This window comes from Aulonocara stuartgranti, assembly GCF_965226115.1.
Source record: "Aulonocara stuartgranti genome assembly, chromosome: 18".
NCBI lineage: Eukaryota > Metazoa > Chordata > Actinopteri > Cichliformes > Cichlidae > Aulonocara > Aulonocara stuartgranti.
Genome location: NC_138954.1, coordinates 10,525,311 through 10,537,410, shown reverse-complemented (window position 1 = coordinate 10,537,410; position 12,100 = coordinate 10,525,311). Strand labels below are relative to the sequence as shown.

The window sequence follows — 12,100 nt, the reverse complement described above, 5'->3', positions numbered from 1 at the left end:
CATTTTAAGTATTTCTCTGAATGTAATCATCTGCAACGAGTTGGAGTATTAGCAGCGTTTTCAGTTTTGCTTTGTTTCTTTGGACTTTTTTTAAGCCCCTGACACTGAACATCCACTTCTAGAGTTTCAAAGTGACACGGACTGTACCACACTATTATTTTCTGTGGAAAGCTCACTGCTACCAAGGTCAATGCTCTCCAGATGGTGGTTACACTAAGAGCTGAAGGTTTTACATTCTGCTTTGTGAAGCAAAACAGTGTGTTTACATTTGCATGTAATGTGGAGAAAAATGTCCTTCAGTGGTCACACAACACAGGACAATACACTAAAGAGAAGAAACTAAAACTCTATACAACGTTTTACAGAGAAATCCAGGTTTATGTTTCTTGCATATTGTTTCTGTGATAAGTATTTGTTGCTTCTTTATCTTATGTTAGTATTTATTATTAATTATTTGTATTTTTCTTTTTTTATTTAATTTCTGAGCACTTACTTTTATATTACAATAGAATATACAGTTTTAACTGACGGTTTCATTTATTAAAGGAAAAAAAGATATCCAAATCTACCTGACCCTGTGTGAAAAAGCAATTGTCCCTGAACCTAGAACTGGAAACAAGAGTTTGCAATAACTGATAATGAGTCTTTCACATCTCTGGAGGAATTTTGGCCAACTCTCCTTTGCAGAATTGTTTTAATTCAGCCCCATTATAGCGTTTTCAAGCCTGATCAAGGCCTACATTTTGGCTTCAGGGCACAAACGGATGCTGACATCTATCATTTTGGAAAAGGTCACCAAACCAAGGAGGTCACAAAAGAACCCAGAACAACATCTGAAGACCTGAAGGCCTCACTTGCCTACAGGTCAGAGTTCATGATACAACAATAAGAATGAGACTGGGCAAAAATGGCATCCATGGAAGAGTTTCAAAGCAGAAATCACTGCTGACCAAAGATAACACAAAAGGCTCGTCTCATATTTACTAGAGATGGACCAATCCGATATTACGTATCGGTCCGATACTGACGTAAATTACTGGATCGGATATCGGAGAGAAATAAAAAATGTAATCGATCCATTAAATATCAAAAAAGCACCTCACAAAACTTGCGACATGGCATAACTCGGCTCATAACCGTAGCATGTCGGAGCAGTGTGCTCACGTGATAGAGCGGCTGTGTGTATTTGTAGCCTCGCTACCAAACCGGCATTTCATCTCCGAGGAAGTGATACCAGAGAGAAGTAAAGCAAGTGTGTAAGTTCATCTCTGAATGTTTGTAAAGCATTCCAGCGTTAAGCTTAACAACAGATATATGGAGCGAGTGCCTCTCCCCCCTCCCTCTCCTGCTGCTACTTCAATCATGAAACTGCTTAATGATCAGCTGATCGGCTTTTCTGTGGCGAGTCTTGTTTGTTTATCGCCCACTTTTCACTAGAAAGAGGAAACCAGCGGCTGAACAACAGCAGCATGTTTAAGCTTGATAATCTGTTGTTAGAATGTATTTAATATTACTTTCTACACCAGGATCTTTTTCTACATAGCTGACAGCTGGTAACTGTGCAGGGGCGGATCTAGCAAAGTTTAGCCAGGGGGGCCGATAGGGCATTAACAGGGAAAAGGGGGCACAAAGACATACTTTTCTTTCTTATTCTCATTTAAAATGTCTAGCTTTTAATAAATAATTATCTGACTCTTACACCCAAAGTTTTAATCTGATGTAAAATGTATAGAAGTCCATTACTGTTAGTGTTGTTTATTTAAACTTGAGTATGAACTTATACAAAATGCAGCAAGATATTAAAAAAACAGTTTTATTGATTAAAAAACACTATATCGGATTCATATCGGTATCGGCAGATATCCAAATTTATGATATCGGTATCGGTATCGGACATAAAAAAGCGGTATCGTGCCATCTCTAATATTTACCAAAAAAAAAAAAAATCTTGATGATCCTTAAGACTTTTGGGAAAACACTCTGTGGACTGACAAGACAAAAGCTGAACTTTTTAGAAGCGTTGGGTCTCATTACATCTGGTATAATGCTAATGCAGTGTTTCATACAAAGAACATCGCACCAACAGTCAGACATGGTGGTGGTAGCGTGATGGTCGGGGGCTGCTCTGCTGCCTCAGGACCTGAATGACTTCTTGTAAATGATGGAACCACAAATGCTGCCCTCTACTGGAAAATCCTCAAAGAGAATGTCCAACCATCAGTTTGTGCCCTAAAGCTCAAGCAGACTTGCACTAGGACAATGATCTGAAACTCGAAGGCTGTTCATGCTTGAAAACCCCCCCAGCGTGGCTGAATTACAACAAATTCTGCAAAGAAGAAATTTCTCCAGAGTGACGTGAAGGTTTTGCCAGTTACTACAAACACAAGACTGCAGTTCTTGTTGCCAAGGGTGGCACAACCGGTTATCAGGTGTAGGGGGGGGACTACTTCTTCACACAGGGCCACGTGGGTTAGGATAACTTTGTTTAATCTTGAAAACTGAAATCATCAATTAGATATGTTTCATTTGATCTGGTTATCTTTGTATAATATTAACATTTGTAAGTGTGAAAAATATGCAAAAAAAGAAAAAGAAAAGAAAAAAGAAATCACTTTTTCACACCACTGTATTGTGTTTTCCTTCCTTTGCTGCAGCACCACATTTCCTTTTCCTCTTCCACTGGCAGCCTGTTGCCCCTATAAATGTTTGTCTAAGCAGCTCCTTCAGGGTGTAACTCTGTTGCAGCCAATAACTGTTCAAGTTGTAAAAACTGTACCTATGTTTCCTAAAATATGTCCAAGTGATAACAAAGATGGAGACGTGCTCTTTCTATTGTCCATAAAAACCCGAAATCTTCAAAGGATTTCATAAATTATTTTGAAAACGTAAACTGAGCAAAAAAAAACTGAGAAAATTGTGAATATTTATGTTACAATACGCACATTTATGACTGAACCATGCAGAGGCCTGTCACATTTTAACTATTTGAGGAACAATCCTGCATTTGGTGACTTACACAATTAAATAATCTTCACATAGTTTCGGGATTTAAGTTATTCATAGCATCTATTTTGACCAGACACACCAAATAGCACTGATAATTGTTCATGTGGACATTTGCACTTAGCCACTTGCCTAAACCTGATACATTTGCAAGTGCAAACAACAAGAAAAGACAAATACTCTTTTTGTTGTGCGCAAATAACAAAACATTTTAAGAATTTCACATATTGTTTTGACAATTTCAACTGTCATCCAAGGACTGAGCCAAAGAAGCTGAGAAAAACTGCAGCAAGTGTGACACGGCCATCAGCGTGTTGCTTATAAGTCATCAATAACATGTTACTTGAAGGCTGAGCGTGAAGCACGCATCTGTTTAAACTGCTCCTCGGGTGTACAGACGCTGGGGGAACTATTTAATGAATAAATAATTATGAGGATGAAGTTGCTGTTTGAATGCTCCTCTTTAAAACAGGCTTTGAAGAATCTATTTAAATGCTGATAATGAAAAAGTAAAGACCTTTGTAAATCAGTCGTACTTGTTAGTTATCGAATCTGCGCAATCTTAAAGGGACTAAATATTGATTTATGAATTTTAATCCATAGCTTAAATATTTAATGATGAGTCTTTCACTGCACTTTGGATAAAAATGCAACATTAAACAACATAAAATGGGAAACTGTGGTTGGTAAAAGCTCCAGGAGACATCATTTCAGGTTTACACCGTGACCTTTAACTCAGAGGCCATACTTTTACTCACATAATGCTCACAGATACTAGATTGAAAAATCCAAATGCCAATTTCTAGTCAGAGTTACGGCGATTTTGAAGGGAGAGGATCGGCAGCTGGTGAGCTCCCACACTACCCAGAGCATGTGTGTTTACTCTCCACTCTCTGTGCATGATAGTGACGCATCATCTGCATGAATCTCTACACATGCTGATGGACGATTTAAGATGGATGGACGGATCAAGTTATGTAAAAAGAAAGTACAACCTTATTCAAAATTCAATCTTTTATATGTCAGAACGTGACAAAAATCAGTCGTTCCTTAGCAAAGCTTAAAGTTGTGGGAATACAAGCCTGGATGAACAACATTGACATATTACACCGTGTCATTAATCATTTAATAAAAACTGAGGAAAAATGCAGAAGCAGTGTGTGCAAAACGAACTATCCTCTTACTGCTTCCATAGGAATTAAGAGGGTAACTAGCACTAAATGCATCTGATCAATTCAATCAGTATCTGTGACAAAGCTGAAGTTTTGGCAGTTTTCACGTGTGCATTAACACAATGCCAAGGAGGAAAGATACCTGCAGTAATTTTAGAGAAGCAACTGTTGTTACCTATCACTCTGGGTAAGTCATTCCCCCAAAATCTAAGTTCATCGTAGTCTTCATCATTCACTGCTTCTATGTGTAGATAGATAGATAATTATAGTTTAATAGCAGGATATTATTATCTGCCAACACAGCCAGTTTGAGGGTTTTTTTTTTTTATATGTCTATTTATTGTTATGCTCTTCTGAACTCCTGATATTACCCAAACCAGTAAAAGTAGCACTGAAACAGACACTAAACTCACTGAGTTAAAATCAATAAAAATCACTGATGTAAAACTAAATAAAAATGGGAAATTTAGTGAAAATGACTAAACCGCAGCAAATCTGGCGCTAACACAGACCATCCTGGCTGTGGGCCCCTGAGTCATAAAGATGTGGCGTCCCCTGGTGGGAAAATGTCAGCTCTCCTGCATGCGTCAACAGCAGGGGAGCTAACAGACAGCTATAATTACACATTCATATTTGTACTGTGAGTAACTTTACACATTAACTTCAGTCAAGGTATTTTTAATTTTAATTTCGCACATCAGAAACATTTTTTACAACAGCAAATTATTCACATTTGACTATCAAAATATAGGTTCATTTCATTCCCCCCTGGGCTGCAAAGAACCCATGTTGTGTAATAATAATGCTACACAGACTATAAATAATCCTAAGCGGTATTAACTTTTTTTTTTTGTCTTTTTAAAGCGATGACTGTTTATATCCCGGAGGAGGACGCGTTTCTGAGCCTCTCCGTGGCTGAAACAGCTCGAGTCAGTTTGTGTGTAAATATTTATTTTAAAATTCAAGTCAAGGTATTTTCACAGGTAAGTTTCTAAAATGCACACATTGCACCTGCTGAGTTCATTCGACCACCTCCAAAGAACCTCCAAATCAAAGTTCACTGCTCGCGGCAAAGCAAACGTGAAGCCTGACGAGTCTAAAGTAAGACAACGAGCTGTTTGACACTAAAGTTTGTTTTTTGCTTTTGCAGCTGTAGACTCATTCACACCAAAACATTTCCAACTAACGAAAAAGTGGCAAAGGCCCACAAACATGAAATGTGCACGTTCAGATATCGCTCGCACTTGTATCAACTTGGCAGCATGCATGGCATTTATAAAAACACCACATAGCTCAAAAATAGAAATTGCACATTCACCATTTGGGAAGGGGGGGTCCATCTGGGAACTGTCAGAACTGTCCTTGTGCATGTGTGTGTGTAAGTGTGTGTGTGTCATGTGGCTCTGTCTCCCTCGTTTATTTCTTCCTAAGCAGGTAAATGCCGTTTCAGGACATCTCTGGCATTTGTCGGCAAAGACTCGGGAAAGTTCACATCAAACTCCACCACCAGGTCTCCTCTCTGCTCGGGGTTTTTGGGGAACGGGAGACCCTGTCCGGCTACAGTTTTTCTCATGCCGGGCTTGACGACGTCCGTGATCTTCATGTTGCACGTCTTCCCGTCTATCGTCGACACGGTGACGGAGCATCCGCACAGCGACTGTGAAGACAAGAATATGAGGGTAAGGTGAGGATCGGCGGGAGAACAGCAACCCACACACTGACGACTGCAAAAATGGCAGAAATAACACAGCAATCTGCTCACCGGCTATGTCGGTGCATCATCTATGGTTCCTTTTATCATTATTTTATTATTATTATTAAAGGTTTTCTCTTCCTTTGTCCCACTTTCAGTTTCCTTCTTACTTTATTCTACAGGTTTGATCCTCGTGCGTTTGTTCTTCTCTGCTCTGTTGTTTTCCCACCCTGCTTGTTGTGTGATTGTGTTCACCCGTTTCTTATTACCCTTCCCTGCTTGTGTGTATTTAATCCCTGTGTTTCCTTTGGCTGGATCTCTACAGTTTCAGGATTTATCTTATTTGCCCATCTGATATGTTTTTCCTGCTATCAATGCCAGCAATAATTACAGTTTCCCCTTAATTCCCTGAAAGTCCAAAATGGTTTCCTCTCTGTGTTTGAATCTTTTCTGCAGACTAAACCAGAGGCATGAGATACATGCAAATATTCACAGTATAGGTCAGTGGAAAAACATAATTACACAACAAATGTCAAAATATGTGTTCATGCCTTTGTTATGCAAGTTAAAAAGTAAAAGAAAAAGCAATTTAACTGCAGCTTTATCTGATCAGATAAAGCCGTGCTTACTTTGCGATACATGCGTAGAATCTCACATTACACTAGAGCTATTAATCAAATACTTTACCGTTCTATCTAATCTAACTCAAAACACGAGCGTAGGTGGATCGAGAGAGAGATTCTGCAACCAAAGCTGCACAAAAGCAGACAAAAAGAGCAAATACACCCAGAGTGAAAAGAGATGAGCTGATAAACAAAAGCTCCTCAAGTCTAACATCTGCTACCAGTACAATGTGACCATATTAACTAAACTGTATATTTTTTTAACATGATATCAACTTAATATTTTCGAGTGTTTGTTTTGGAGCCTCGAGCTGATGCCATCTTAGCGTTGAAGCCGGGTGTGACCGGCAGCAGCTTTTCAAACCTAAAGTATCCTCAGCTTGGTTTTCCTTCCTGACACTAACGAGGAGCATAACTGACAAAACAAACAACATGTTGCATTCAATGTGAGATCCAACTTGAAACTGAGAACATAAGCTTACCAGGAAACTGTTCAAAGAGATCATGAATCAAGTAAGAAGAAGGATCATTTCCCCACAGATTTTTATACAGCCTGACTTCTTTCATTGCAACTAGAGGAGTCTCCCCCTGCTGGTCATCAGCAAGAATGCAGGTTTAAGGCACTATAGCATATTATCCAAGATAGAAGCTACATCTGTCTTTTAGATTTCTGATTAATCTTCAACAGACTTTAAAATTTAGTTTAATTCTGCTTCCACAAAACAATCTTAAAGGCTATTTTCAGAGCCCTGAACCACTTGAACTCTCCGGATTAGTCTTCATCAAGAGAAGGAAGTTTGATCAGCATCAAGTGATTACAGGTGGTCATAATTTCCATGTTGAAAGACTAAATGGCTTCAGGTATCATTCTGTCTGTGTGCTTTTTTATTTTTAATTGGGTCATAGTTGCCCACATTTTCTTCTTAACAAGAGTCTCATTGTGATTGGAAACTGATTGAAAGGCAGCTTAATTATAGCATGCACAGCTGATCTGCTGGTAGTGGTCATAAATTCAGAGATGTGGAGGTTATATCTCTCACTGTGTGCTGAGGGGGAGGAACCACATAAGTAAGTACATCTTGCACCGTGTGCACGTGGGTGGCCGTCGCCTCTCCGCTCTCCCTGCGATACAGCTCCTACTTCTCTGCGCCGATGAGATTACATAAGTGTGCATTCAAGGTGTGTGTGTGTGAGTTTGGTCTGGTACTATACTGATTCATTTAAGCCCGTGCTTTCCAGGGAAACAGCTGAAGCAGAGTACCTACAGTTTATTGATTGTGACCAGCGTTTAAGCTGCAGAGCATTAAAGCTGCACTCACAGCTAAATATGAACTTGTTCTGTGTGTGACTTATTCATCTATCAGACTCTATTAATACCTCTACACTCAGACAAAGCAGGTGCCAAAATAGAAAAGGCCTCACCTGTCGTAAGCTCACACGCACTGGATACACAATGTTGGAGCCCTCCCGCCTAAAGTGGGGGTGTGGTTTGTCCTTGATGACGAAAACAATGTCAGCGGGAATAGTATTTGGAGACTCGTCTCCCTCCCGGGGGAACGTGATCTTGGTTCCCTCCTTCCAGCCCCGCTTAATCTCGATAGTGAGAATCTTATCCTCAGTGCGCATGGTCCTGCCATCTGGATTTAGCCTTTTGCGGGAGATTTTCATCCTCTTGGTGCAGCCGTGGAACACCTCCTCCAGGGTGACCCTCAGTTCGTGGATGATGGGCGGGTCCTGCTTCCGCCGCTGCTGCCCCCCGAGGCCCACGTGGCCGTCACGGGGGAAGCCGTTCAGGTTGAAGCTGGTGAAGGAGCCGAAGGGGTCGTTTCCGTCCACCTCCATGTCCTCGTCGTCTCGCCCGTTCGCTTTACGTCCGAAGAACATCTCGAAGGGGTTGGAGCCTCCGAAGAAAGTGGCGAAGGTGGCGTGAGGGTCTCCATGGAAGGTGTAGGTGAAAGTGGTGCCTTGTCCGTCACCAGCGGGCCCACTTCCTCCCTTGAGACCTTTTGGGCAACAGAAATGATTAATGACATGAGTGCTCAGCTCAGCGAGAGCACTTACAGCATGACTGATAAACTCTGACTTCAAAGTACAGCCCAGTTTATCAGAGTTCTGCTGAATGATCTTAGAGCTAAAACATCAAACCACGATGGTCCCAGTTTCTTTATTTCACACTTTACATCATTCTTGAGTGAGTACTGTGGTTTTTAAGTGTTAAAATGCCACATTACCTCAGAGATTACCTACATCTTATTAATGATGTTCCTCAACCATCATTCCAAAATAAAAACAGAAAAATATGGGAGTAAAGAAAGTTTTCCTTAAGGGAAAAACTTTGGGACATCAGATGAGGGAGGGGAAAGTGTCAGAGAGACTCCCTGTTCTCAAACACCTCTTCCAGTTCTTCTGGTGAGAAATTCCCAAGCCAGCTGAGAGCGCATTTCCTGGATCTGCCCCTGGGCCTCCTCTCAGCAGGACCTCACCGGGGAGGTGGCCAGGAGGCATCCTAGTCAGATCCCCCAACCAGCTCAGCTGCCTCCTTTTGATGGTGAGGACTAGCAGTGCTACTTACTACCCCGAACCAAAAAGTCAGTGTAAATAGCATTGTTTTTAGCCTTTTTTTAAAAAATTTTTAAATTTAAATCATTACTATTTTTCAGTCACAGTTCAGTCACAGTTTCTACATTGTCATGTTCAGGGTTAGGTTAACAAACAAAGGCTTTCTGGCAGAAAGTCCTGAAGTACAAATTCTTCCATTATCAAAGTTTTCCAGTCTCCTTCGCCAGTCTCAAAGCTATGACATCACAACAATAATATTGTTGCACTGGAGAAACATGATGTGGGAAAAATGCCAACATGGCAACACCAGACTGTGGCTGTTATTCAACTAGCAGCTGATACTGGTTGGTACTCTGAGTGGAGGGGATAGTACTGGTGTCACGAGAAGGAAAATTGGATTAGTGCAAGAAAATGACATAAAATGCTGAGAAGTCAAGCCACTTCAGACATAGATGGACAAATTCTGAGTCTTACAAAGTATTTTTAATATCAATATCAGGAAAGATATATTTGAGATATTAGAGGAGATGACTCATGTAGAGGGTAATTGTAATGCTGCAGTTAGATTCTGTGATGGAGCCATGTTATGCTCATTCTTTCTTTACATCGCTTCCTTCTCAAACTGTTCAGGTAAAAGTTTTTCATGTATCTCCATCACAGGGCCAAACTGAGTACAACTGCTAAAGTTGAACCACGCCACCTTTGTGGACATGATGGGATGATGGGATACGCTTTCTGGTAGAGGTATCACATATAAGAGCATGTCCCCTGTTACAAAACTGGAAAATTTGTTTGGTTTTCCCTTTTACTCTTATAAATGGATCTCACCACTAGTAATCAGCGGATTTTTTTTGATTGAGATCAACTCCCAACTCAGGGAATTGTTTGCATGGTTTGAGGGAGCTCTTACAGAAGCCATATGGTTCAAATTTCCATGCTCATGATGTCATTTTACCTTTTTCCTGCATGCATTTTCTTGCTTTACACTTTCCATGCCTTAAACTGTGCATTTCTGAGAAAGGTTCCTCGTGTATCCAGTTACATTAAGAGGAGAAAAATGTTTTGGTGTGAGTAAAATTGTAAAAATCATAATATGCCTCCATAAATTTTAAATATGTGGTTGTGGAGATGATGGATGGTCTATTTTTCCTTCCTCACACCAACCAAAGATCCCGAAAATAGCAGTCTGGACTGAAAATCTCCATGTAGCTGCATGTACCTCTGCTACTGTAACATTTTGTACAGAATGGCTGTTGGTGTGAATCGATATTACCCCCGGTTTCTCTTAAAATTGGAGCTTATTACTGTAAGTGCCGTGCCACATATGGACTGAGCCTCATGATAAAATGCACAGAAATGTATGCAGATGATCTGCCGAACAGCTGTGCTGTGGGCCTGCTGCTGTGCTGGTTACAGTGTGCGACTTGAATTGAAGCCAGTTGTGTTTTACATGCAGCCATCCAGCTTCACAGCGCGTTCATAACGGTGTTTTAACCCGAAACACACAATAGCGTGTAATTAAAAAAAAAAATACGTTACCTTCCTCTCCATACTGATCATAAATTTCCCTTTTCTTCGGATCACTGAGGACTTCATATGCTTCGGCGATTTCCTTAAATTTCTCCTCGGCGGCTGCAGACTTGTTTTTGTCCGGATGCCATTTCAGCGCCTGTTTTTTGTAAGCTTTTTTTATATCCTCATCCGTGGCTCCTTTAGAGATACCCAGCGTTTTATAGTAATCTTTGCCCATTTTTAACCCACTTATCCCCCTATAAGAAAAATAATAAATTAACAAATAAAAAGGGGGCTAGAGCTCCTGGAGCAGAGCAGGTAGACTGGCCTGACGCGGGTCGGCGGATGGTTGTCACAGCTGACTAATAAACAATAAGTATCCGCAGACAGACACACAGTGGAGGATGAAGACCATTTAGAGGGGGTTAGTCAACGCCGTGGACCCTCTGTTATTTATCCGTGACTGGATGACCCTCTTTAAATAGACACGGCTCCCTCCCCTGTATCCACAGCGCCAAAGTCAAGTCAGACGCAATAAATAATTCTGGTTCCGGTGCGCTTGAGCTTGAGCTTCCAAAATTATGACGCATTAGAGAATGTCTTGTCTCTTGTATCAAATTTTTTTTTTCAAGAAAAACAAAAACTGCGAAACACGCTTCAAGATGAACAGGTGGGACAATTATTTTTTGACTGGAGATTAAAAAAATAATAATTAAAAAAAATTAAAATTGTATACCTCCACAATTTACGAAAAATAGGGCATCGAATCACATAAATGTTTGTCCTGATACAAAAACAACGAGACAGGAGTCCAAAAGCCGAAAATATCAAACTACAGTCAAACCAATACCCGATTTGTAATTTTGAGATGCACTCTGCTTACTGTAAAACCAAGTCGTAAATTCTTACAGCTATTCAGTGCGGTACCCATGAAGTGAAAATCAATTATTATATGTTTATTGTGTTTGAATTCGATCTCGAAAGTGTTACCAAGCATACAGTTCTGCTGTTTATGCAGCACCACTCAAAATTTGAAACACACCTTCTCATTGTAGAGTTTTTCATTACTCTTATTGTTTTTCTACATTTTAAAAACATCTTGTATGTACACGACTATAATGCTGGATATTCACATTAAACAAGGCCAAAGTTTCAAATAATGAGGTTATGTACAGGCAATCATGAGCCAAAAGCTCAGACTTCTGACTCCTCTAAATGCTCTGTTTCATACAGTTTTGTCTACTCTTGGCTCTTTATGACGTCACAGAGAGGGGAAACCCTTAATATGGTCTTCTCAGGCACAAAGATCAACCAGCTTCACCCAGGTTTAGACCCAGATTGTTGAGCTCCGGTTATGTGATGCTGATTCTTTATCCACTGAGCTGAATTGATGCATGTTGACGTGGGTTAAGTGTTACCTCTAATTCTAAATAAATCCCCAACAGTGCAGCAAAACATTTCCATGCCACCACAGCTCCTCCCCCAGGCCTCACAGTGAGAAGAGAAAATGCAGATCTGTTCACCTTCTCATAAAGCAA

General features: G+C 40.4%; 1 protein-coding gene across 1 annotated transcript; it reads right to left on the bottom strand.

Annotated features, from left to right (window-relative positions):
- Positions 1-4,837: 4,837 nt before the first annotated feature.
- Positions 4,838-11,081, bottom strand: dnajb4 (DnaJ heat shock protein family (Hsp40) member B4). Its single transcript, XM_082513697.1, has 3 exons — positions 10,590-11,081; positions 7,914-8,494; positions 4,838-5,832 (listed from the first exon to the last, which is right to left on the bottom strand). The coding sequence occupies exons 1-3, from the start codon at positions 10,798-10,800 to the stop codon at positions 5,602-5,604; spliced, it is 1,023 nt and encodes a 340-aa protein (XP_082369823.1). The 5' UTR covers positions 10,801-11,081; the 3' UTR covers positions 4,838-5,601.
- Between the last annotated feature and the right edge of the window lie 1,019 nt (positions 11,082-12,100).